Raw genomic sequence first — 24916 nt, forward strand, 5'->3', positions numbered from 1 at the left:
CTTCTGTTATGTATAAAATTCCATATATAATTCCACATGTGTTAATTCATAGTTTTGATGCCTTCAGTGTGAATCTACAATTTTCATAGCCATGAAAATAAAGAAAACTCTTTGAATGAGAAGGTGTGTCCAAACTTTTATTATTTAATTAGAATATTGTGAAAAAGTTCATTTATTTCAGTAATTCTACTCAAATTGTGAAACTCCGGTATTAAAGGTCATGTTTTTAGTGGGTTTTTTTTAAGCTTTGATTGTGTTTACAGTGTGTAATATAACATGTGTTCATGTTTTGCGTGTAAAAAAAACAGTATTTTTCACACAATTTACTTATCTGTATACCGTTTTCACTGTTATAAAAACTGGCTTTTTTGCATAGCCCTAACATCTAGTTAACAAAGCTAAACAGCGTTGCCCTTTGTGTAATAAGTTACAGAAACTGTTAAACGCACCAACTTAAATAATAAAATACACTTACCGGTTGTGGTCCATAAACAACGACTTCTCCAGACAAAGAGGGAACTACTCCATCTTTCAAGAATAATCTTTGTGCGAATCCGGCATTAAACTAATTGAGATTAAGGAAGCTGTCCTCAGCAAAATGTGCTGCACATAGTTTTACATGTGGATTATAATTTTCGGTAATCAAGTTAAACATAAATTGTAACCATTGATCTCTAAGTACAGCGTCCCTGGGAAGGCCAAACAAAGGTGATTGGACATGGCGACAAACACAAACACAGCTCTTCCTCTTCTCCATCGGAGCGCAACAAGACTTACGGGAACTTTAAATAAATTAAATGCACACAGACTGAAGTAGTTTAAGTCTTTGGTTCTTTTAATTGTGATGATTTGGCTCACATTTAACAACCTCAGCCGAGGTAGTACTACAAAAATGACCAGGTACTGTACCTAGTGGAAAACCCCCCAAAAATGAACCGTACTGAGCCATACCATGCAGTGTAATAGTGTCAACTGCTGCCACGGTTTGTTTTTCATTTCTGTGGGTTGAAGTGCCCCTAATGTGACATTTAGCTCCTGGAGTGCAAATTTTACTGGTGGAACCTCACCGCAAAATGTGTATTTTACCCCAAGTATGCAAGTTTAAATCTAAAACATAAATAAAAAACTGATGTGATACAAATGTTCTCAACTTTGTGTTGAATTTCTTAAGAATTTCTTTGGATCACTTGATCCTTCCCTTAAGCTCTCCTGCATGACGACAGATTAGAACAAAGAGGTATGTCTTTTTTTCTTCTCTTGCCAGGCTATTACAAACATTCTGACCCAGTCTATGTTGAGAGGTCAAGGGTCATGTGATCTGATTTTAAGATGTGCCACTGCAGGTATTGCACCTCTGCAGTGCCCATGTGACACTGAGAATCTAATAGATTTTTCTCTCACACTATAGTGCCGTTGACGTAAGAACGCATAAAAAATGGCCACACGCCCCCCTCCCGTGGGTTTCACACAAGCATGACTCCATAAATCGCCCGTTTCTGCGTGTTGTTCAAAACACGTGCTGCGTTCTCAACGTGTTATTGAGAACACGTGCTGTTTCTAGGCCTCTGACAGTCTTTTGTTGACGTATCCATTTATGCTGGACGGTGTTAAAACATCATCAATGATAGAGTTCACCAAGCTTTGTTTCACTCTTTCCCATCTGTCTCTCCTCAGATCCGCTACATTTCTCAGACACAGGGTCTGCCAGGAGAGCATCTGTTAAATGTGGGGACAAAGACGTCTCGCTTCTTTTGCCAGGAGTCAGACTCTCCGTACGCAGCCTGGAGACTTAAAGTGAGATCAAGAACTATGTGACACATGCACATCACTGTATCATGTTCACTAATGACAAATGTTGTTGAAGGCATTATTGGTAACACTGATTACATTATTGGTTAATTTTTTGTCCACCTACGCAGCCTTGATTATATCATCAGAACAAAAAATAAATTAAAATAACTCAGAGGTGGAAACAATCTTACTTACCGTATTTTCCGGACTATAAGTCACACTTTTTTTCATAGTTTGGCTGGTCCTGCGACTTATAGTCAAGTGCGACTTATTTATCAAAATTAATTTGACGAACTGAGAGAAATGAACCAAGAGAAAGCATTACCGTCTACAGCCTGTAGTCTACCACTGAGCAGCATAGAGCGCCCTCTCGCGGCTGGAGACGGTAATGCTTTCTCTTGGTTCTAAATAAATGCGACTTATAGTCCAGTGTGACTTATATATGTTTTTTTTCTCGTCATGACGTATTTTTGGACTGGTGCGAATTATACTCAGGTGCGACTTATAGTCCGAAAAATACATTAAATATATCAGTTTTTATTAAAGTATAAATGTAAACATTATTTGTACTGTATACTATTTTATGCATTTGAAAATGTTGTTGACATTATACTATAATGTTTAAAAAGTTGTATAATCTCTATATTTGTTATGAGCTAGACATTTCTTCATGAAATTCATCCATTGTTACATTTTAGTGGAAAAACTATAAAAACATATAATGCATATTGTGCACATTGTGTATTTTTGCTGTGTTTAATAGCTATACATTTTGCATATATTTCAGTCCACAGAAGAGCACGAGACAGAGACGGGGCTGAAATCAAAAGAATCCAGAAAGTACATCTTCAGCTGTTTGGATGACATAGCGCATGTGCGTATCTTTGGATCACGAACACAAGTTAGAAATTCCTACATTTACCACATCAGTCTTCAGAATCACTCACACCTTTCTCTCTCCCAGAGTTGCAGTTACATTACAAATGCAAATAGAAAACTTATTTTATGCTGTGTAAGTTAAAGTGTAACATGAAGAATCACATCTAGGCAAATGTTTGTCAATTTTAAAACTTTCTTCCCCAAATGTTCTAAGGTGTATGTGAGGGCAAATCTGTGGAAAGGTTACATATGTAAAAGTAAAACTTGTTAATTTCTACTTTTCAGCTTTTTATTTTATTTTATTTTATTTTTTGTTCTTGCAATTTGAGATCAGTCACTTTTTGGTGGGGTAACAAGGTTGGAGATAAAATATTGTGACCAGTGAAATATAGTTAAAACAGTAATATTGTAAAATATTATTACAATTTAAAATAACTTTTGTATTTTCGTGTATTTTAAAATGTAGTTAATTCTTGTGATGGCAATGCTGGATATTCAGCAGCCATTTCTTCAGTCTTCAGTATAACATGATCCTTCAGAAATAATTCTAATATCAGTCCCTCCAGGATTTAGCGATTCTGCAATCGCAGATTTTAATGCAAAAATCAAAAACTCTGCATAATTCAGAGGAGCTTGTAATTTTTCTAAATTGCTGCAGATTTCCTGCATAATTTAGGCTTAAAGGCATCATGTTGTTCATTGCTCACTTCTAACCGATCGCTAAACTTTTTTTGCTGTTGCTTCGTCCCATTGTAAAGTGTGCATGCTCTCCAAAACACACTCTGAGTGACATTTTTTTATCAACCAGTTAAATTTGTCAACACTGCCTTGAGGCTCGCGTTTTCTATGAACAACCCAAACATGGACAAGCAGCACGGAATGAGTGAAAGAGACGCAAATGAAAGTGTAAATTCACTCTCTGAAAGCTCGTTTTTATCCAGAAGCCTGAACTGAGCAAAAATAGCAACTTGATACACTTATTTATATGGCCAAAATGTAAATTAATGTGATTTTTATGACAATATGCAATTCAGTTATCTTACAATAATTCATTAATTTTCCTCAGAACACTGTTGTATCATTATGTGATACATTTTAACCAGATTTTTCTAATGATTTGTATCATGTTGCATAGGTTTTGTAGCGATGTTGATAATTTGGAGTCCTTGCAAAACACCGCAATATATACCGCTAAGTTTTTCGAAATGCCGCAGGAAAAATCAGTCACTGTAGGCTGCAAAAATCAGCAAAATCCTGGAGGAACTGTTATATGCTGATTTGGTACTCAAGAAACCTTTCTAGTTATTAGCAAAATGTGATGCATTTTTTTATTTTTTGAAGGATAGAAAGTATAAAATAGCATTAATTTGATATAGTAAATACATAATTTAATGAGATTAAAACTTTCCGTCAATTTCTGATCAATTTTAATGAGTCCTTGCTTGAATAAAAATATTAATTTCTTAAAAAAAAAAAAAAGAAACTAAATAATACCCATTAGGATTCTCTTAAATTGGGCTATGCTTTCTGTGTGTGCAGATACTATGTAGCCCTCAGTATGACTAACCTTTTTTTTTGCAGGTGAATCTAGTGATGAATCTGGAAGGCTGTGATTTGTTGGCAGAGAAGGTTGATCGTGCAGAGTTTGTGGGTTTGCTGAAGAAGATGTTGTTGATAGATGCAGAAGAAAGAATAGCCCCGAGTGATGCCCTTAGCCACCCTTTCGTTACCATGAAGCACCTGTTAGACTTCCCCCACAGCAACCAGTGAGTGACTTTTCATTCCTCAACCTTGTTTATGATTCATTCCTTCGGACTTCTTAGGAAAAGCTCTTTGACTGAGGTTTTGTGTTCTGAATTTTGTCTTTATAGTGTCAAATCGTGTTTTCACATTATGGACGTGTGCTGCTCACGACCAGGCAGTTATGAGTCTCTCAGTCGGACCAAGGCTCCATTTATCAGGACTGTCCCGAGCACTGGTGCAGCGCCCAACATCACCCTGCCCCTCTGCAAGGTGACTGGCATTCACACTCAGGTATTGAAAACATTGGCATTACTGTGAGAAACATTTCAATGCTGCTAAAAACGCTTGTGAACAGAAATGTATATTTCTAAATTGCTTTGCGAAATGTCTTTTGACTAAAACATGGAAAAAATTCTGTTTGCTTTCACGGTGTGTTCAATGTTTACTGTATACACTTCCTGTTTTCTTGTTACCAAGCAACCTTATAAAAACAGTTTTTGTGATGCTATCTGCAATACTTTTCAAGTGAAGGTCAAGGCTCTGAGTGACGCATGTTTTGAGGGCCTCGAATATTATATTCCAGTAGCTCAAACAGTAGGGTTTGGTTCCCAGAAATGCATTGACTGATATAATGAAGAAATAAATAACTACCTGGAATGTAAGGCTATCACAATGTCGTATTTTTACCTCTACTGTGGGTAAAAGTTGACCAATGAGTCCATTTTAGAGTTTGTACCAAAAGTTTACATTAAGGTCCCTGTTTTAATGATCTAAACGCAAAGTGTAAAGCGCACGGCGCAGGTGCACGCAGGGCATGTCCAAATGCACTATAGCTATTTTAACGACGGAAAAATGGTTGGCGTGCCCAGGCGCTTGGTCTAAATGGGTTGTCCCTATTCTCTTAATGAGTAATAGGTGTTTTTTGGGTGTAACTCGCAATAAACCAATCAGAGTCTCATCTTCCTTTCCCTTTAAGAGCCAGTTGTGCTCGTGCCATGATGGATTTGCTATTTACACGGCGAAATTTGGCAAGCGCCATATATAAATATATATATATATATATTTATTTAGCCTAAACAAAAAATCTCATGCATTGCAATCCTTTAATTTTTAATATTTGGCATGTTTGTGTGCTGCTGTGCGTCCTGTCAGAAACAAGAGTTTGATGCCGTTTGTAGGATGATGTGTTTCTATATTTCTTTTAGCTGTCCATGTAAATGACTCTTATCACTTCTGCATTGTGATCTTTCTTGTATCTCACAAATTTGAACCCTTATTGCCGTTGTCATGGCAACATTGCTGACATCATGGCAACGTGGAGAGAGCATTCGGTTTCCAAGGAGAGACACGGCAGAAGAACTTTCTACCCACACCAAACTGACCTGAGATAACACGGAGAAGACTGTTTTTAATGCAATCTGATGACCCTTTCAGCATGGTAGTTTGGTTTTTTTCAACACATGTGTCCCTCCTTGACTCCTTTTGCAACATTACATTTTGCAAACTGGTAAATTGTATTAAAATAAATGAATCTGGTCGCCTGTTTGCAGTTAGTTGGAAAAGAACACTGACTGTGTACCTAATGAAGGAGCTACCTTGGCCATGTTCATACAATTTTGAACACAGTTGTGATGTTAATGCACCGTTTGTGTTATTTAGTACCCTGGAGTTATGGCTGTGATTCTTGGGAGCGTTAATTTTGATGGAAATGCACGGAAATGTGTCTATGTAATGAAAAAAATGTAATAATTGCCCATTGCCACAGGTGTATAAAATCAAACACCATGCATTAACAAACATTTGTGAAAAAGGGTCGTTCTGAAGACCTCAGTGAAGGATGCCTCTAAGCCAGTTTGTGACATTTTATCCCTGCTAGATATTCCATGCTCAGCTGTAAGTGGTATTATTGGAAAGTGGAAGCATTTAGGAGCAGCGGCAATTCGGTCACAAAGCGGAAGACCATGTAAAGTCACAGAGCTGGGTCACTGAGTGCTGAGGCGCATGGTATGTTAAAGTCGCCACCACTTTGTTGATTCCTGAAGAGTTTCAAACTTCCACTGGCATTAATAACAACACAAAAACTAGGCGGCGGGAGCTTCAAGGAATGGGTTTCCATGGCCGAGCAGCTGCATGCAAGCCTCACAACACAATGTCAAATACAATGCCAAGTGTTTGATAGAGCGGTATGAAGCATTCCACCATTGGACTCTGGAGCAATGGAAATGTGTTCTGTGGAGTGATTAATCATGCTCCTTTATTTGGCAGTCTGATGGTCGAGTCTGGCTTTGGAGGATACCAGGAGAACGTTACCTGTTTGATTGCATTGTGCCAACTGTTAAGGTATGGGGCTGTTTTTCAGGGGTTGAGCTAGGTCCCTTACTTCCAGTGAAGGGGAAATCTTAATGCTTTAGCATTCCAAGACATTTTGGACAATGCTATGATTCTTTGTGTGAACACTTTGGGGAAGGGCCTTTCCTGTACCAGCATGACTAAGTCCCAGTGCAAAAAGCAAAGTGTATAAAATATGGTTGGATGAGTTTGGCGTGGAAGAACTTAACTGGGCCGCACAGAGCCCTGAACTCAACCCCATCGAACACCTTTGGGTTCAACTGACACAGAGTTTGCAAGCCAGGCTTTCTCGTCCAACATCATTTCCTGACCTCACTAATGCTCTACTGGGTGAACGGGTTAAAATTCCCACAGAAACACTTTATAATCTTGTGGAAAGTCTTTCCAGAAGAGTGGAAGCTGTTTTAGCTGCAAAGCTGGGCCAACTCCATATAAATGTCTATGTAATTAGAATGCCATGTCATTTTCCTGTTGCTTATAATGGTCAGGTGTATCACTACATTTCCCCATATAGTGTATAGCTGTACATATAGCTGCACGGAATATATTTAAGTATAAATTGCAATAAAAGGCATTGATTAAAAAAATATATAATAAAGCTTGATAACAACAAATTATTTTGTTCAGTTGTTTGTTGCTTCCTTATACATCAGTGATGTCTTGTGCGTCTTCTTGTTTCATCATATATCAGTGACTCCTTAAACATCAGTGACTTCCTATTAAGAACCACGGAAATTAACTTTTGACATAATTCGAATAAACTTTATATTTATTTGACATATTATGTGGACTTGTGGCAAACAAAAATTCTGTAAAGGTAAATTGCTTCATCCGTGCAGTACTGATGTTCTGTCTGTTAATGCTGTGTCGCCCCCTATTGGACATATGAATGAAGTTCACTTTAATGTGTGTCCTAACAAATATCCTTTATTTCAAGGAACAAAATATAATGGCTACCAAAGTATTCTGCAAAGTTACAACCCGAATTCCGGAAAAGTTGGGACGTTTTTTAAATTTTAATAAAATGAAAACAAAGACTTTCAAATCACATGAGCCAATATTTTATTCACAACAGAACATAGATAACATAGCAAATGTTTAAACTGAGAAAGTTTACAATTTTATGCACAAAATGAGCTCATTTCTATTTTGATTTCTGCTACAGGTCTCAAAATAGTTGGGACGGGGCATGTTTACCATGGTGTAGCATCTCCTTTTCTTTTCAAAACAGTTTGAAGACGTCTGGGCATTGAGGCTATGAGTTGCTGGAGTTTTGCTGTTGGAATTTGGTCCCATTCTTGCCTTATATAGATTTCCAGCTGCTGAAGAGTTCGTGGTCGTCTTTGACGTATTTTTCGTTTAATGTGCGCCAAATGTTCTCTATAGGTGAAAGATCTGGACTGCAGGCAGGCCAGGTTAGCACCCGGACTCTTCTACGACGAAGCCATGCTGTTGTTATAGCTGCAGTATGTGGTTTTGCATTGTCCTGCTGAAATAAACAAGGCCTTCCCTGAAATAGACGTTGTTTGGAGGGAAGCATATGTTGCTCTAAAACCTTTATATACCTTTCAGCATTCACAGAGCCTTCCAAAACATGCAAGCTGCCCATACCGTATGCACTTATGCACCCCCATACCATCAGAGATGCTGGCTTTTGAACTGAACGCTGATAACATGCTGGAAGGTCTCCCTCCTCTTTAGCCCGGAGGACACGGCGTCCGTGGTTTCCAACAAGAATGTCAAATTTGGACTCGTCTGACCATAAAACACTATTCCACTTTGAAATAGTCCATTTTAAATGAGCCTTGGCCCACAGGACACGACGGCGCTTCTAGACCATGTTCACATATGGCTTCCTTTTTGCATGATAGAGCTTTAGTTGGCATCTGCTGATGGCACCGCGGATTGTGTTTACCGACAGTGGTTTCTGAAAGTATTCCTGGGCCCATTTAGTAATGTCATTGACACAATCATGCCGATGAGTGATGCAGTGTCGTCTGAGAGCCCGAAGACCACGGGCATCCAATAAAGGTCTCCGGCCTTGTCCCTTACGCACAGAGATTTCTCCAGTTTCTCTGAATCTTTTGATGATGTTATGCACTGTAGATAATGAGATTTGCAAAGCCTTTGCAATTTGACGTTGAGGAACATTGTTTTTAAAGTTTTCCACAATTTTTTTACGCAGTCTTTCACAGATTGGAGAGCCTCTGCCCATCTTTACTTCTGAGAGACTCTGCTTCTCTAAGACAAAGCTTTTATAGCTAATCATGTTACAGACCTGATATCAATTAACTTAATTAATCACTAGATGTTCTCCCAGCTGAATCTTTTCAAAACTGCTTGCTTTTTTAGCCATTTGTTGCCCCCGTGCCAACTTTTTTGAGACCTGTAGCAGGCATTAAATTTTAAATGAGCTAAATAAGTGGATAAAAGTGTAAAATTTCTCAGTTTAAACATTTGCTACGTTATCTATGTTCTATTGTGAATAAAATATTGGCTCATGTGATTTGAAAGTCTTTGTTTTCATTTTATTAAAATTTAAAAAACGTCCCAACTTTTCCGGAATTCGGGTTGTAAATTTTTATATATATATATATATATATATATATATATATATATATATATATATATATATATATATATATTGTTTGCACTTATGGTGCACAGTACTTGATCAAAAATGTTCTGAAAATGTATAGTGACTACATGGTTTATGGTAGTTTTAGGGTTACGTTCAGAGTTAGTACCTAGTTATTAACCAGTTATTACATAGTAATCACACAGTATGTAAATGCAGAACAGGGATGTGCAATTGGATATAATTCATTTAAACTTTATCTTTTAGACTGTGTGTTCTGATTTTTCTCTTTCTTCTCATTCTGTAGGCTTTAGCATCATCCGCCCCTTCAGTAATGCATCCTGGAATACCTCTCCAGACAGGAAGTGCTCAGTTTGGTGACTCTTTTCAACAGGCACTTATTCTCTGTCCCCCAACCTTGCAAGGTACTACTATGTGTGTGTGTGTGTGTGTGTGTGTGTGTGTGTGTTTAAAGTATCATTTAGGTACTATTATAGTTTTATTAATATTTTGAACAAATTTTTCATTTTTTTTCTTTTTTCATTTTAATTTAGTTTTAGTTAATGAGTCCGTGTTTTAGGTCAATTTGGTGTTTTTTTAATGTCTGTAATGTTTTAATATTTTTCAAATGAAAATAATAGTGATTTTTTTTTTTTATTATATATATATATATATATATATATATATATATATATATATATATATATATATATATATATATATATATATATATATATATATATATATATATATATTAGTTGTTGTTTTGTTTTTTTTGCAGTAATGAAAATTGTTTTAGTTAATGACAATAAACCTGCTTCATGTCACAGGCCTCCCACCCAACCCAAAGAAGTCAATGGGATACTCTGTGCGTATGGAAAGTACAGTACCGCTGGTGACACAAGCCTCTGCCATCCAGCCTCTACAGATCAGACCAGGGGTCATTACACAGGTAAAGGGATTTCTAAAGCAGAGACATGGCTACCCTTTTGTATTCATCTGTTACATGAAGTCAAGCTGCTCTTTTTTTTTTTCTTTTCAACTTGTTTTATATTTTTTTACAGCAAGCATGGTCAAGTCGTCCCCAGCAGATCCTGGTCCCCACCTGGCCTCAGATGGCCCCAGTGGCACCTGTGGCACCTTCAGCAACAACAATGGCCTCAGAAACAGTGGCATGTCCACAAAGACTAGCAGATTGGGGGTGGGTGAAACAAGTCTCTCAGTCATTGCATAGCAGTATGTGCTTCTATATTTATCTCTCAATTGTTCTGATGTTGTAACACGTTTCAGACTCTTGAGTGAGTCATCTTTCTTTATGCGCTTTGAAAAGCTCTGTTTCTCTTGATCTATTGCAGGAAAGTTCATTCCCTTGGCAACCATTACAGCTCCATGATGCCCCCACACCAGCCACTGTTTACCAACCCAATGGCCATGTCATCTCACCAGCCTATCAGCATAGGGATTGCTCATGTGGTGTGGCCACAGCCAGCTGCTAACAAGAGAAATAAAACATCTTCAAACAGGTAAGTCCACACATCATATCCAGACAGGTTGATGTGATAGTGCCAATTTGAAGTAACCAATTATCAAGTAATTAATCAAAACAGGTTATGAAATCACTGTAAAATATTACAAATAAATGGATATTTTTAAAAACTGTAAATATGCAGTTGATTATAAAAATAATCGCTTAAACTGTTTATTGCATTGCACTTCAAATTTTATTTTTAGATTTCATGTTCATGGCAAAACATTACTCTTATTAATCAATAGTGTCAGTATGTATGTTGTTTTGTTTGTTGGTTTTAATTGTATTTATTTCAAGTTTATTAAACTATAGAAATAAAATTTAAGTACAGTGCAAAAATGGAAAATGCAAATTGTTATTGAATGTTTCAAATATGATAGTGGATATATACATTATACTATACACTGCTTTTTAAACAAAATAGCACATTTTAAATGGACTTTGCACAAGTTATGCTTCCACACAAAATTAAGTATTATGATAAGATATTATTTTCAATAATTTGTTTTTCTATCATAATTAGGGCTGGGACAACGCGTCGAGGTCATCGATGACGTCGACGCAAAAATATACGTCGACGAAAAATATGCGCATCGATTCGTTGACCTGTTTTTATTTCTCTAAAAAACATTTGCAAAACGTTTACCTTATGTGCGCTGAATATACGCGATGGCTGGATCAACATTCTGTCCAACGTTATATAACCAATCCAGGGGTTTTTCTGCATTGATCTTTTTTTTTTGGCGGCTGTCAAAGCCTTATTTGATCGGTGAGTGACAGGGCGCGTACAAGAGAGAGCCCCGGCTGCGCGCGCACTCACAGTCTTCAAACAACACGAGCGCTTCTTGCTCTCTCTCTCCCTTGTGCATATTAATCAAAATCATTAAACACGATAGAAAAAGGGCGAAACACCAAAGTTTCACGCGCGCTCACTGTCTTCAAACTACACGAGCGCTCTCTCTCTCTCTCTCTCTCTCTCTCTCTCTCTCTCTCTCTCTCTCTCTCTCCCCCTCTCTCTCTCTCTCTCTCCCCCTCTCTCTCTCTCTCTCTCCCCCTCTCTCTCTCTCTCTCTCTCCCTCTCTCTCTCTCTCTCTCCCTCCCTCGTGCATATTAACCAAAATCATTAGACACGATAGAAAAAGGGCGGAACGCCAAAGTTTCACATGGAGCATTCAGAGATTTTTTTTTTTCTCCATGACAGGCTGCTGGCTCCCACTGTTAATTTTTTTTTTTTTTTTTTTTTGGAAAAGCACTCTCTGTATTAGCTTAAAGCCCTCAAGTTTACATTGGTTACTGTATTCTTTTAATTGCTCTAAACAAGTATTTTGGGTGACCTTTTTTATTAAATGCTAGACATCGAGTTGTTGTTGTTTTCATCTGAAAGAAGAATTTTTTTATTGAATGCTAGGCCCTATGTGTTCAGTAAGCTTGTTTCAGTAAGCTATGCGTTTTCAAGGCTTCAAGGTTTTATTGAATGCTATCTCTATACAAGTCCAAAGTAATGCATTTTTAGTCAGTCTTTTATTTTGTAATTTTAAGAGCAATAAACATATATTGCAATGTTAAGGAATTCATGTTTTTTTCATTCAGATATGTAAATCAACATGTATAAATTGTTAGTAGTCAATTAATGGGGAGATAATCGAAATCGAATCGGTCTGAAAAAATTAATCGTTAGATTAATCGATGCATCGAAAAAATAATCGCTAGATTAATCGTTTAAAAAATAATCGTTTATCCCAGCCCAAATCATAATACTTGATAAAACATTAACCACTTTAATGGATTTAAAAACGAAGATTTTTTATTAGTATCTAAAAAAAACTACAGTTTGACCAATACATTTATTTTAAATGTTAAAAAATATAATTACATTATTTTATTTATTTATTTATTTTCCATAAAAAAAAATGGCATTTAACATTTAGTCACAAAGCACTTAAATAACTTTTGACATGTTACTTTTTTTTTTTTTGACACACACCTTTCACCCACAATACACTCTGTTTGCATCCATTACTCAGCATTCCAAACACATTTGTATTGGTTAATTTGTAAAAAAAAAAAAAAAAAAGGAATACAGTTTATTTTTAAAATGTAAATAATAAACATCTAAATATTAATTAAAAAGTACATCAATAAATAAATATATCAGCATTCCTTTACATAATCATTTTACAAGCAACTTTGCAATTAGCATTTCAAAGTTGAACACTTTTGTCTTTTGGTAAATGTTGGTGGAGATTTCAGTCCCAAAACGCACTTTAACAACATTAACCAAGAAGTCAGTTTATTGCTCTTTCAGTGAAGTTATTCGTTTACTTTGTTTTCAAATAAATTTTAATTGAAGTTACACACTTTGCCCTCCATATTAAAGGATACTGCTTCTGCTTCTTTTTTTTTCTTTTTCTTTTTTATAATGGCACTTTTCCACTACACAGTACCAGCTTGCCTCGGCTCGCCTCGACTCGGCTCTGTTTGGTTTTCCACTGTGTAAAAGTTGTACCTGTACCGGCTTCCAGGTACTTTTTTTCGTACCACCTCCGGCGAGGTTCCAAGCGAGCTGAGGCGATACTATAATGTGACGTAAAAACACAGCAGACTGCTGATTGGTCAGAGAGAATCGTCACTATTCACTGCGTCATCATTACACGCGCCAGCAATAGTATCCAGATAGTATCGAGAATAACCCCGCCATTTTTAAAACAACGTTTGTCTTCTTGCTGTGAGAAACAGCCACATCCCGAGGATCAAAAACAACATGCACTCGATTTCCTCCATTGTCCTGTGTGTGCGGGTAGCGGGTGTGTGTCGCGTAAAAGATTACGTCACGGCAGTTTCCTGCAGTGTCGCTATGACAACCAGGTACTATTGTGGAGGTACTATCTGCAATGGAAAACGGAGCGAAAAGCGAGTCGAGTCGAGCTGGTACTGGTAATGGAAAAGCGCCATAAGTGTTATCAGCAAGCAACATCGGTTATTATGTTCTTGCCATGCCTACCTATGCTCATCTAATTCATCATTATCATCCCCACCAGAAGTAACAACTTCATGCACAGCTCCAATTCCCAAAACACATCAAGCCAGTCCCTAAAGATGGTAGACAGTGCCAAAAACACAGAGGAGGTGGCAGCAGATTGTGTAGTGGAGGCGGAGTCGGAGGCGGTGCCAGAGGAGGAGCCTGTGTGCTGCAAAGCAGAACCAGAGTACGAGGACTCAACTGTGCCTCAGAAGCAGAGACAGACCATTGTGATCGCCGACTCTCCAAGCCCTGCAGGCAGTGTCATCAGTATCAGCAGTGGAACAGATGAGGAGGGGCCGGACACTCACAAACATTCACTAGAGTGAGCTCACTTACTTATATATGTCTGGATGTTTTAAAGAAAAAAAAAAAGCCATCAGCATTTATTCACCTGTATGTCGCTCTCAAATGTATTTATTTAATGAAGCCAAAGATGGAAGCAAGATTCTAAGATTTTTCCTCACAAAAATGACTGGAAAAACCAAATGTGTCCATGCATGTTTGACCATATTTTACATCTCTTTCAGTTTACAATGTGACAAGGTGAAGAAGAGATAACATAACAAAAAAAAAAATACAAAATTTGGTGATCTTTAAAAGGTTTCAGCATTACAATACTGCACTACTTTATATTTAGTAGACCTGAGCTGATTTTAATAAATTGGGGCTTAAGTTTTCATTATGAATCATTGTTGAGATGGCATTTCAGCTGAACTGTATATGTGATAAATGGCTTGTAATGGCAGTATATGTATAATCTACAATAAAATGGCCATTCAATTTAACAGGAGTATTGCCCTATAAAGTTAAAAAAGTTTGATTTGAAGTTAAAGGGTTAGTTCACCCAAAAATTAAAATTATGTCATTAATGACCCTCATGTCGTTCTAAACCCGTCAGACCTCCGTTCATCTTTGGAACACAGTTTAAGATATTTTAGATTTAGTCCGAGAGCTCTCAGTTCCTCCATTGAAACTGTGTGTACAGTATACTGTCCATGTCCAGAAAGGTATAAAAAACATCATCAAAGCAGTCCATCTGACATCAGAGGGTCAGTTAGAATTTGTTGAATCATCGAAAATACATTTTGGTCCAAAAATAACAAAAATTATGAATTTATTCAGCATTGTCTTCTCTTCCGAGTCTGTTGTTAGGGCGTTCACAACACTGCAGTGTAGTGATGTCCGGTTCATGAACGAATCATTCGATTTAACCGGATCTTCTTGAACCAGTTCACCAAATCGAACTGAATCATTTGAAACGGTTTGCGTCTCCAATAAGCATTAATCCACAAATAATGGCTGACACTCCCTCTGAGTTAAAACAAACTAATATCCTGGAATAGGATATCAAACAGTACTCATGTACTCAAACAGTACACTGACTGAACTGCTGTGAAGAGAGAACTGAAGATGAACACCGAGCCGAGCCGAGCCAGATAATGAACAAAAGATTGACTCGTTCTCGAGTCAAGAACCGTTTCTGTCAGACGCGTCTGATTCGAGAACCGAGGAGCTGATGATACTGCGCATGTGTGATTCAGCAGACTGACACACAGAGCGTCTGAACCGAACTGATTCTTTTGGTGATTGATTCTGAACTGATTCTGTGCTAGTGTTATGAGCGCAGGTAAACTGAAGGCTTGAATCAAGGACAGTCTTCGCCAATGACGTCATTACTTCGAGCGCAAAAGAACCGTTTTTTTTTTTCAAACGGTTTATTGAATCGAACTGTCCGAAAGAACCGGTTCGCGGAAAAGAACCGAACTTCCCATCACTACTACAGTGACTTACATCAGCATCACTGCGTCACTGTGGAGTTGTGAGCGCGGATTGACAACAGACCCGGAAGAGAATACAATGCTGAATAAATTCGTAATTTTGTTATTTTTGGACCAAAATTTATTTTCGATGCTTCAACAAATTCTAACTGACCCTCTGATGTCACATGGACTACTTTGATGATGTTTTTATTATTTTTCTGGACATGGACAGTATACTGTATATACATTTTTAATGGAGGGTCAGAAAGCTCTCGGATTAAATCTAAAATATCTTAAACTGTCTTCCGAAGATGAACGGAGGTTTTAACGGGGTTTGGAACGACATGCGGGTGAGTCATTATGACATAATTTTCATTTTTGGGTGAACTAACCCTTTAAAAGGTACATGATTGGTGTCACTGTTGTAAACTTACCAACTTACCACACAGAATATAAAGAGCTTCCGGAGTCAACGGGCCTAAACCAATCAATGTACCAGCACAAAAACACACTCAGCTAAACACACTGTGATTTTGTTAATAACGATAATTAGACTAAGTATTGACCTTTTTTGTCAATGTTGCACAACCTTAAAAGGCAGTGGTTAAAAAGTATACACACTTTGTTTCAGGTGCAAGGGTAGCCCGGAGTGTGAGGCATGTCAAAGCACACTGAATATGGAGCGTGTGTGTTCCCTTAGCAGTCCCGATTCAACCCTTAGCACCAGTTCATCTGCTTCAGAACAGTCCAGCGCCTCCCCCTGCAAGGGACCCAACAGGTTTGACCTTCACACATGCACATATTTAATAGTAGTCTGAGGACTTCAGGCCTGTTCACACTATGACCAATATTGGTGTGATATATGAATGGTAATTCAATTGGACACAAACATTTGCATGCCACCAATGTAATTTTTAAGCAATATTCTAGTGGTGTGATCTAATGTCCTACACACCCAAGAAAACTGGTCACATTTGTACTTTTGGTTACATTCCCAGAGCTGCTGCTGTTACTTAATGCTGCAACTTGGTGCTGCTCAGGAACAGACATTTTTGCAAAGCAACAGTAAATAGCAAAGAAACAATCCAGAAGTGGCTCCCCTTATCTGTCCTCTTGTATTTGGTGTTGTTTCATAGACACCAATCAAATCTGAACGGCTGGTTGAAAACGTTATATTATTTGACTTGTTTTCTTCTCTGAGACAAGTGGATTCTAGAAATGAAAAGTGGCTTAGTGCTTTGCGTAACCAGAGTATTTCAGACTATTTTGATTCAGCCCCTCTGCAGTTGAACAGAAAAGTTGCCCACAAAGGCTTATAAACATATATATGTGTATATATATATATATATATATATATATATATATATATATATATATATATATATATATATATATATATATATATATACACACTGCCATTAAAATGTTTGGGATCAGTATGATTTAAGTTTTTAAAGAAGTTTCTTATGCTCAAGGCCGTATCTATTTAATCGAAAATGCAGGAAAAAAAGGTTTTTTTTTTTTATTATTGCAGTTTAAAATGTTTATTTTAATATACTTATAATTTATTCATGTGAAGCAAAGCTGAATTTCCATCATTACTCCAGGCTTCAGTGTCACATAACCCTTCAGAAATCATTCTAAAATACTGGTTTATAATCAGTGTTGGAAACGGTTGTGCAGCTTAATACTTTTTGGGACCTGTGATTTTTATTTTATTTTTATTCTTTGGGTCATTTTTTATATACTTTTATTAAACAATGATGTGTTAAATTGATTAAAAGGTGATTTTAAAGACTTATATTGTTAGAAAATATTTATATTTTGAATAAATGTTGTTCTTTTTAACTTTTTATTAATCAAAGAAAAAAGTATATGTAAACCGGTTCCAAGAAAATATTAGGCAGAGCAGTGGTTTTAACAGTGATAATAATTCATCATATTATAATTATTTCTGAAGGATCCTGTGACACTGAAGACTGGAGTTATGGCTGATGAAAATAATTTTTTGCATCACAGAAATAAATTATACTTTAAAATATGTTAAAATAGGAAACCATTTTACAATATTACAATATTTTTTGTTTTTTGTTTTTTTGATAAAAACAAAAATCTTATTGATCACAAACTTTTGAATGGCAGTGTGTATATATAAACACACACACACAAATAAAAGAAAAAGGTATCTAGCGTTCCGTTCCAAGCACTCTTTTTCAGTATGTTTGTTTGTGTTGTGTGTGTCTGAGTACTATTTGTTTGATCTTTGTTCAGTATGTCAGAAGATGAGCGTGAGAGTGGATGTGATACAGTAGACGGCTCGCCCGCGTCTGTGTCCTCCAGTCGAGCTGACAGCCCCTTCCTGGAAGCCACCTATATCAATGACAACAACCAGAACTGCAAAGCCAGTGGAAGCACAGAGGCTGAGTCTACCAAGCTGCCCGTCCGCACCATGGTGGTGCCGCCCATGCGGGTTCAGAATAATGAGCCAATGGGCCTCACAGGTAACAAATCTCACCAACCCTATCAAAATACAACACTGACAAACAGTTAAAATTCATGTTGTATGAAAAAGATTAATATTTTATATATATATATATATATATATATATATATATATATATAAAAGGCAATTGGGTGAAAAGGCCTGACTGAAAGTCAAGTTCAAATGACCACACCTCTCAAGGGATATAAATAGCTCTAGTTTGAAGCAGCAGTTTTCCATAGCGCACTCACAATGGAAGTGACGAGAAGAGACGTTTACCAATATTAAGCACCTTGATAATAGTAGGGGATGTCACACTTGACTGATGTTGGTAACATCTCACCAGAAATCAGTGAAGGTTGTCAAAATAAGAAGCACTACACAGACATAAGCAATCATTATGGACAGCAGTCAGCATTTACAATGAAACGTTTGGACCAGAGCACATTTGTTGGTTCATGATGTTTGTAATTTCTTTTTGAACTTATGAGGAGCATGATTTCTGTTAATTAATTGCAAAAAGAATCCGTTTTAATTTTTATATTGAAAACAGATTTGATATTAAGCAAACTGTTAATAGAAAAGCGGTTCTAAAACATCTTGGCCCAAAAATAAAATTAAAATGTTTAGTCTTAAGTTTATTTATTTTTTATTTTTAACTTCCCTGTGTATGGGGGGGGGGTTGGGGTATTTTATTGTGGCCAGCCTAAGGCACACCTGTGCAATAATAATGCTGTCTAATCAGCATCTTGATATGCCACACCTGTGAGGTGAATGGATTATCTCAGCAAAGTAGAAATGCTCACTAACACAGATTTAGACAGATTTGTGAACAATATTTGAGAGAAATAGGCTTTTTGTGTACATAGGAAAATTCTTAGATCTTTGAGTTCAGCTCATGAAAAATGGGGGTAAAAAAAAAGTTTTGCATTTATAATTTTGTTCAGTGTATTTAAGATGATAAGCCATATTTGAGGTTGATGAATGATAGGCAATTGTTTTGATGTTCTGCCAGATCAACTGTATTACCACAAAGATCACTGCGTGACTTTGGTCAACCAAACCTCTTCTGGTCGACTAACGCTTAGTCGACTATTAGGGGGCAGCCCTAATTAGTTTAACTTTAAATTCAACTTCTATTTTCTAATACCAGGTTTACGCCAAGCTAATGCTTTTGATTGAAGAACAAGAAAACAGAGCAATGCTAATTATTTGATTTATCTTTTTATTTATTTATTTTGATTTTGTGTGTTTTCATGAACTTGTCATTTTTCCATCTGTTGTTCTGAATTCCTTTTGCAAGATGTTTAAACATATCTTGCACAATTTCATGAGTCATCTAAGGAGTGTAGCGTAAGTTTGCCTGCTCTTTCCATCATCTACTTATAGAGCCATCGTGCCCCCCCAAAGGCCGCAGTGGTACCAACAGACAACCGCCCTACTCAACATTACTGGTGAATCGCCAGCAGAAGACAGCACAGGCTTTCCCGCCCCTGCAGCCCTCTCAACCGCAGCTCCCCTTTGGACAGGTCAGTTCGTTTGATCGGTTGTTGTATAGTCAGCTAGATAATAACTACTACAACGTACTAATGCAAATAATAAATATATTAGAAGTAAAAAGTTAATAAATAAAAAGAAGCTGAGATGTGTGAATAAAATAGTGTTAAATATTTTTTGATGCGTCTACACCGGACCCGAGTGAACAAAATACTATAGAACTCATTATAATCAGTGATGCTGTCTTTACTGGATGTGGTTCAGCACGACAAATCCCCAGCAGGAACCTGCTATTGCGTTCTATTTATGACATATTGACACAAATTTCAAATGATTTTCAACAGTTGCTTTGTCGCGTCCCGTGTAGACCGACTTTAGCTGTTGCGGCGTACACAAATATCATTAAGATACTTGTGTTTCTGAATAAAGCAGTATCGATGTCCTAAAATCAGGAGTCCATTTTGATTTATATATTATATTGTATATTTATTATTATATATATTGTAAATTTATTTTTAATAATTGATCGCCACTTTCATTTTTATTTTTATTTTTTAAATAAACTGATTGGTTTGTGCTCTAGGTCCAGCATTATGGGTTGTCCAACCAGGAGTGGAACGGCAACTATAGTCACCGCCGACCTCAAGCGTTCATCCCGCCCACCATTCATGGCCACACATTCACACTGCCTCACGGCAGTCCCACCCACACAGCCCACCCTACTCAAACACACCTAGGTGTCCACCCTCACACCCAGCCGACTTTATTGTCCTACCCCCCTTCAGGGCCCCTGGTAACAAATGCCCCGATAGCCCATCTCTTGGCTTCACCTGGGGCGACACGGAATCACATCTTTCAACCGGCTTATGGCCTCTCCCATCCGGCGGGACACCTAGTGCACCAGGTCACTGTGGGGCTCAACCGCCTCTTGCCCTCTCCAACCCTCCACCCTCAAAGCCAATTCAAGCCTCTGTTCCCCCCACACTCCTTCATCGCATCACCTGCATACGCAGGCTTTCCGCTCAGTCCCACCAAACTAAACCAGTACCCATACATCTGAGACTTGCTTTGCAACCCTCCGGAGGGCCGCCGACATGGAGGTAATGCCAGGCTCTCGGTTGAAACCACATGCCACCTGGTTCTCGCACCTAAAGCCATGGTGCAAAATAATTATGTAGACTTGATTGAGTGCAATTAAAATGAGCTTTAAAAAAGGAGGGTTTGGAAAGCCTTTAGCAAGTAGGTAAAGAAAGTGAATGGTTGAGAAGCAAGCGATTGGATAAATAAGAAAAAAAAAACTGTTTTGCACATTTGATACATCACCTTATCAGATTTTCAGATCTTCAGATTTGAGTACTCCTCTAATATATATCAACAACAGATGGTGTCCAAAATCATGTGATGGTCAACTTATTTTTATACATTGCCTTTACCTTGTATACAACGCGTTTGTTTGTACAGACAGCCCTGTATGTTGTTCACAACATAAAATGTGTCCACTTGCTGTGTTTTCTTGCGTTCCAAGTGTTTGTACCTTTCTCTGCGTCTTTGGTGTCGTTTGGAATGGAGTCTCCTAAAGGAGTCGTTCATCACACGCTGCATGTGTTGCATGATGTTGATCAGAGAGAAGCCTGTAGAGGCTCTTGATGTGCCTAGAGGCTCGCTGCATTGTTGTCTCCAGCCATAGTGCCTTATATATCGGCAGTCATTTGTGTTCTACTACACTATCTCTCTGTGTATATACAATGTGTTTGTGTGTGTACGTGTCCTGGACTGCAGCACTTGCAATTCAAATCAGTCTGTGCATTCTTTGTGTGTGTGTTTTTATGTATTACGTATATATACACACTGGTGTATTATTTCATGCATAATTGGCATCAATGTACTGCATTGCACAAACCGCAGTGCTTATTTTTGGATCCGATGTATATTTGAGATGTAGTGAGTTAATTTTTGCATAATTTCTTCGTAAGACAGCATGCTTTTGCTGCTGCAAACGCTTGCTGTTGGATTTGTTCTAATTCTCTTTTTTTTTTTCGTTATCTTAAATTAACTAATTGTGTAGAGTATACAATGAATTTCTATATAGAAAAAAAATCGACAAACCGAACAGTATTTGTACTGTTTAGTAAAACTGCAATACAATCTATATAGTTTGTTTTTCTTTTTGTGTGTGTGTTTAGTTCTTTGGGTTTGTGTGTGTTTGTGTTTGCTGTGGTGGGCATGGCTTCGACTAGATGAAGCCACAAATGCAAATATCGGTCTTTGATTCAGGGTCATGGATTGATCTTAGCCTGAGCAGACCATGCAGTATTTGATGTATAGACACATATGACTATGAGTATATATCTAATAGAGCTAGTTTATTTAGTGCTGAAGCTTGACACAGTGTGTTTAAGGTGTGCAATTATCATTTATGCATGTGTGAATTGATTTTTTTTTCTTTTAATTATATCATTATATCATATGTTGAAAGCTTGTTGGTGTCAATTGCATTTTATACATTCCGTCAGGGAGAAATAAATATATATTGTGTGTGTGTGTGTGTGTGTGTGTGTCTATATATATATATATATATATATATATATATATATATATATATATATATATATATATATATATATATATATATATATATATATAATATATTAGCAGTGTGCATTTTAGTTTGTTCTGCTTGGTTTGTGTGTTTTTGCCTCTCAAATGAAGTTGCTTGTGCATCACCAAAGACTGTAATTTGAAGGCTCTGTTCCAAACCTCGTGATCTGCCTAAGCAGGCACTATTTCAAGGCATAGTAGTTACACTCCTGATGCAAAAGTTCCCTGAGTTTCTCTTTAATGGAAAGATATCATCCTCTTCTGCTCTAAACATTGGAAAAGCATCTTGTGTGCCTCGTAAAGCAATCACCATTATAGCCTTGATGTCACTAATGGCGCTTTTCCACTGTGTGGTATGACTCTGCTCAGTACGGCTCAGTACGGTATGGCATGGCTCGGTTTTCGTTTCCACTGCTGTTTAGTACTGCTTTGGAGTGGGTGGGATTATTCAAATGTCGTTATTGTTGCACCGCCTCTTAGGACTGCACGATTCATCAAATGCGATTGTCATGCACATTTTGTTAGTAAAGCCGGTTCTGTAATCAGCAGAAAATCATCTTCTGTGAGATGAGACTTCTTAGACAGAACAACGCACGCAACATATTTAATGTGGGGGCAGCTGTGGCCTAATGGTTAGAGAGTTGGACTTGAAAACCCGAAGGTCGCAGGTTTGAGTCTCTGTGCTGGCAGGAGTTGTAGTGTAGTGTAGGGAGTTTAGAGTTAATGAACAGTGCTCTCTTCCACCCACAATACCCATGGCTGAAGTGCCCTTGAGCATAGCACTGAACCCTCAGTTGCTCCCCGGGCACTGGATATAGTTGCCCACTGCTCGGGGTGTGTGTTCATGGTGTGTTCACTTCTCACTGCTGTGTGTGTGCACTTGGATGGGTTAAATGCAGAGCAGCAATTCCGAGTATGGGTTACCATACTTGGCAAATGTCACGACTTTCACTTTTCACTTTAATAGTATTTTAAGCGGTGATAACGGAAAATATACTTCATTTTAATATAAAATAAGAAGAAGAAGAACTCCGATAAACCATATATTGTCATAGTCATGTTTATTAGTCACGTTGAATCAATGAAAGCAGTTAAATTTTCTGTTTATTCAGCTGCAGTGATTTCTTGCAGTGGGTTTCTTCTTTGGGGCGTATTTGGATTTTCAGCACGAGAGCGCCCACTGGCCTTCGGATGGAGATTTACTGATGATCACACAAACTGTGCTTCTCTGAAAGATACGCATGAAATATATTTCTTTGAATAAGGATTTCAATTCAATTTCAATTAATCGTGCAGCCCTACCGCCTCTACTGCAGTGACTCATGAAAAACATTTTCATTCTGCGTCACCCCATAAAGCTCTCGCTGGATCCGCTCCTCTTATATAAATGAGAGGAATGTCTGTACTTCCTCAACAGACAACGATATAGCCATTTTTTGGTTGTTAAAAAAAGGTGCGCTTGTTCAAAACAGTTGCGTTCGATCCTTCGCTGGCTGTGCTGATTTAAATCTAGCGGTTCTTTTCTGTTTGTCAACAGTTAAGTGACGCTGGTAGGGACATTTCTCTCCGGCCAGTCCGTGATCAGCAGAGTTCACACTTCACATTTTGATAACGGTACGGTTCACTTGGAACCTCGACTTAAGTGGTACTAAAAAAAAGTACCAGGTACTGTACCCAGTGGGAAAAACTCCCAAAAGTGAATCGTACCGAACCGTAACGTGCCATACCATGCAGTGGAAAAACACCATATACCACTGTCAATCATGTTTGCAGACACGGCATAAGAAGTGCTGTAAAAGGAAATCTTATCCGTCACAAAAACGTTGGTGGCTTCTATTATAAAAAGACAATATTTTGCTAGAAACTGTGTATTGATCAGTAAGATTAACAAATTAGATAAAGTCGATTAAAATAGTTCAGTTTGATATAAAAATAAAAATAAATTACTATTTTAGCCAGTAGTTATGTGATATGAATTGTTATGCTTACGAATGTTAGCTTAGCAACATGCTAACATTACACTATTGAAATAAACTGTGGGCGCGAGCCTATTGACAAGTAATTTGTACGACTTATGGAGTTACTGCATATGAAAAACTTACTTTATCGGCTGTGTATGAAGGCAGTAGACAGCAAAGCAGCTTGTTAGGTTTTGGAACAGAGCCATTTCTCTGAGCAAGGTAGCTACTCTTTCTGCATTGAACTCATGTATAACTGTAGTAATTGTAGTCATGGGGTAAATTTCTAAATTTGCATTTAAAAAAAATGGCTTATGTTTCGCTTTTTGAACAAGTAATAAGTCGTATCATCTATCTTGAATGTATCATAGACAAGCTGCTATATATTGATTGCCACTTCAGATCGCTGTGAAATTAGATTAGACTAGTTCATATCTGCATTCGTTTATTTGTATGGGTCTCTCTGATTGCCTAAACTAGAAGTGGATTTTGATTTTGAGTAAATTTTTGGAGTGTCATTGCAACTACTGTATTGCTGATATTGGACATTTTAGAATTGTTTTTTTTTTTCAAATCAGTATTGTATCTTCATAACTGTTCTGGCTCATCACTGCATATTAATGGATGTGTTTGTGTAACCTAATTTTTGTATGTTTACCTGTTTTTATGTTTTTGATGTATGATAGCTTTCAGAATTGATTTAACTTTATCCAAATTAACAGTTATTCTGC

The 24916-nt window shown here is 37.4% G+C and overlaps 1 protein-coding gene and 1 long non-coding RNA gene across 3 annotated transcripts in view; one reads left to right on the plus strand and one right to left on the minus strand.

Annotated features, from left to right (window-relative positions):
• The window catches only part of hipk3b (homeodomain interacting protein kinase 3b), a 72903-nt gene extending 50739 nt beyond the window's left edge, over positions 1-22164 (plus strand). The window contains exons 4-16 of one of the 2 annotated variants that reach the window (XM_059506193.1): positions 1675-1794; positions 2579-2692; positions 4252-4436; positions 4542-4704; positions 9648-9765; positions 10171-10292; positions 10405-10541; positions 10696-10863; positions 13907-14212; positions 16282-16428; positions 17922-18151; positions 19522-19661; positions 20213-22164. In XM_059506193.1, coding sequence (XP_059362176.1) covers positions 1675-1794; positions 2579-2692; positions 4252-4436; positions 4542-4704; positions 9648-9765; positions 10171-10292; positions 10405-10541; positions 10696-10863; positions 13907-14212; positions 16282-16428; positions 17922-18151; positions 19522-19661; positions 20213-20689 — 2427 coding nt within the window. In that variant the 3' untranslated portion in view covers positions 20690-22164. The remainder of the gene's footprint in view (positions 1-1674; positions 1795-2578; positions 2693-4251; positions 4437-4541; positions 4705-9647; positions 9766-10170; positions 10293-10404; positions 10542-10695; positions 10864-13906; positions 14213-16281; positions 16429-17921; positions 18152-19521; positions 19662-20212) is intronic. The other variant, XM_059506194.1, reaches the window with a different exon arrangement.
• LOC132101326 (uncharacterized) overlaps positions 1-24916 on the minus strand; it is a 963607-nt gene that overhangs the window by 269205 nt on the left and 669486 nt on the right. The gene's annotated exons all lie outside the window — the stretch shown is intronic.

Source organism: Carassius carassius, chromosome 23 (assembly GCF_963082965.1).
Source record: "Carassius carassius chromosome 23, fCarCar2.1, whole genome shotgun sequence".
Classification (NCBI taxonomy): domain Eukaryota; kingdom Metazoa; phylum Chordata; class Actinopteri; order Cypriniformes; family Cyprinidae; genus Carassius; species Carassius carassius.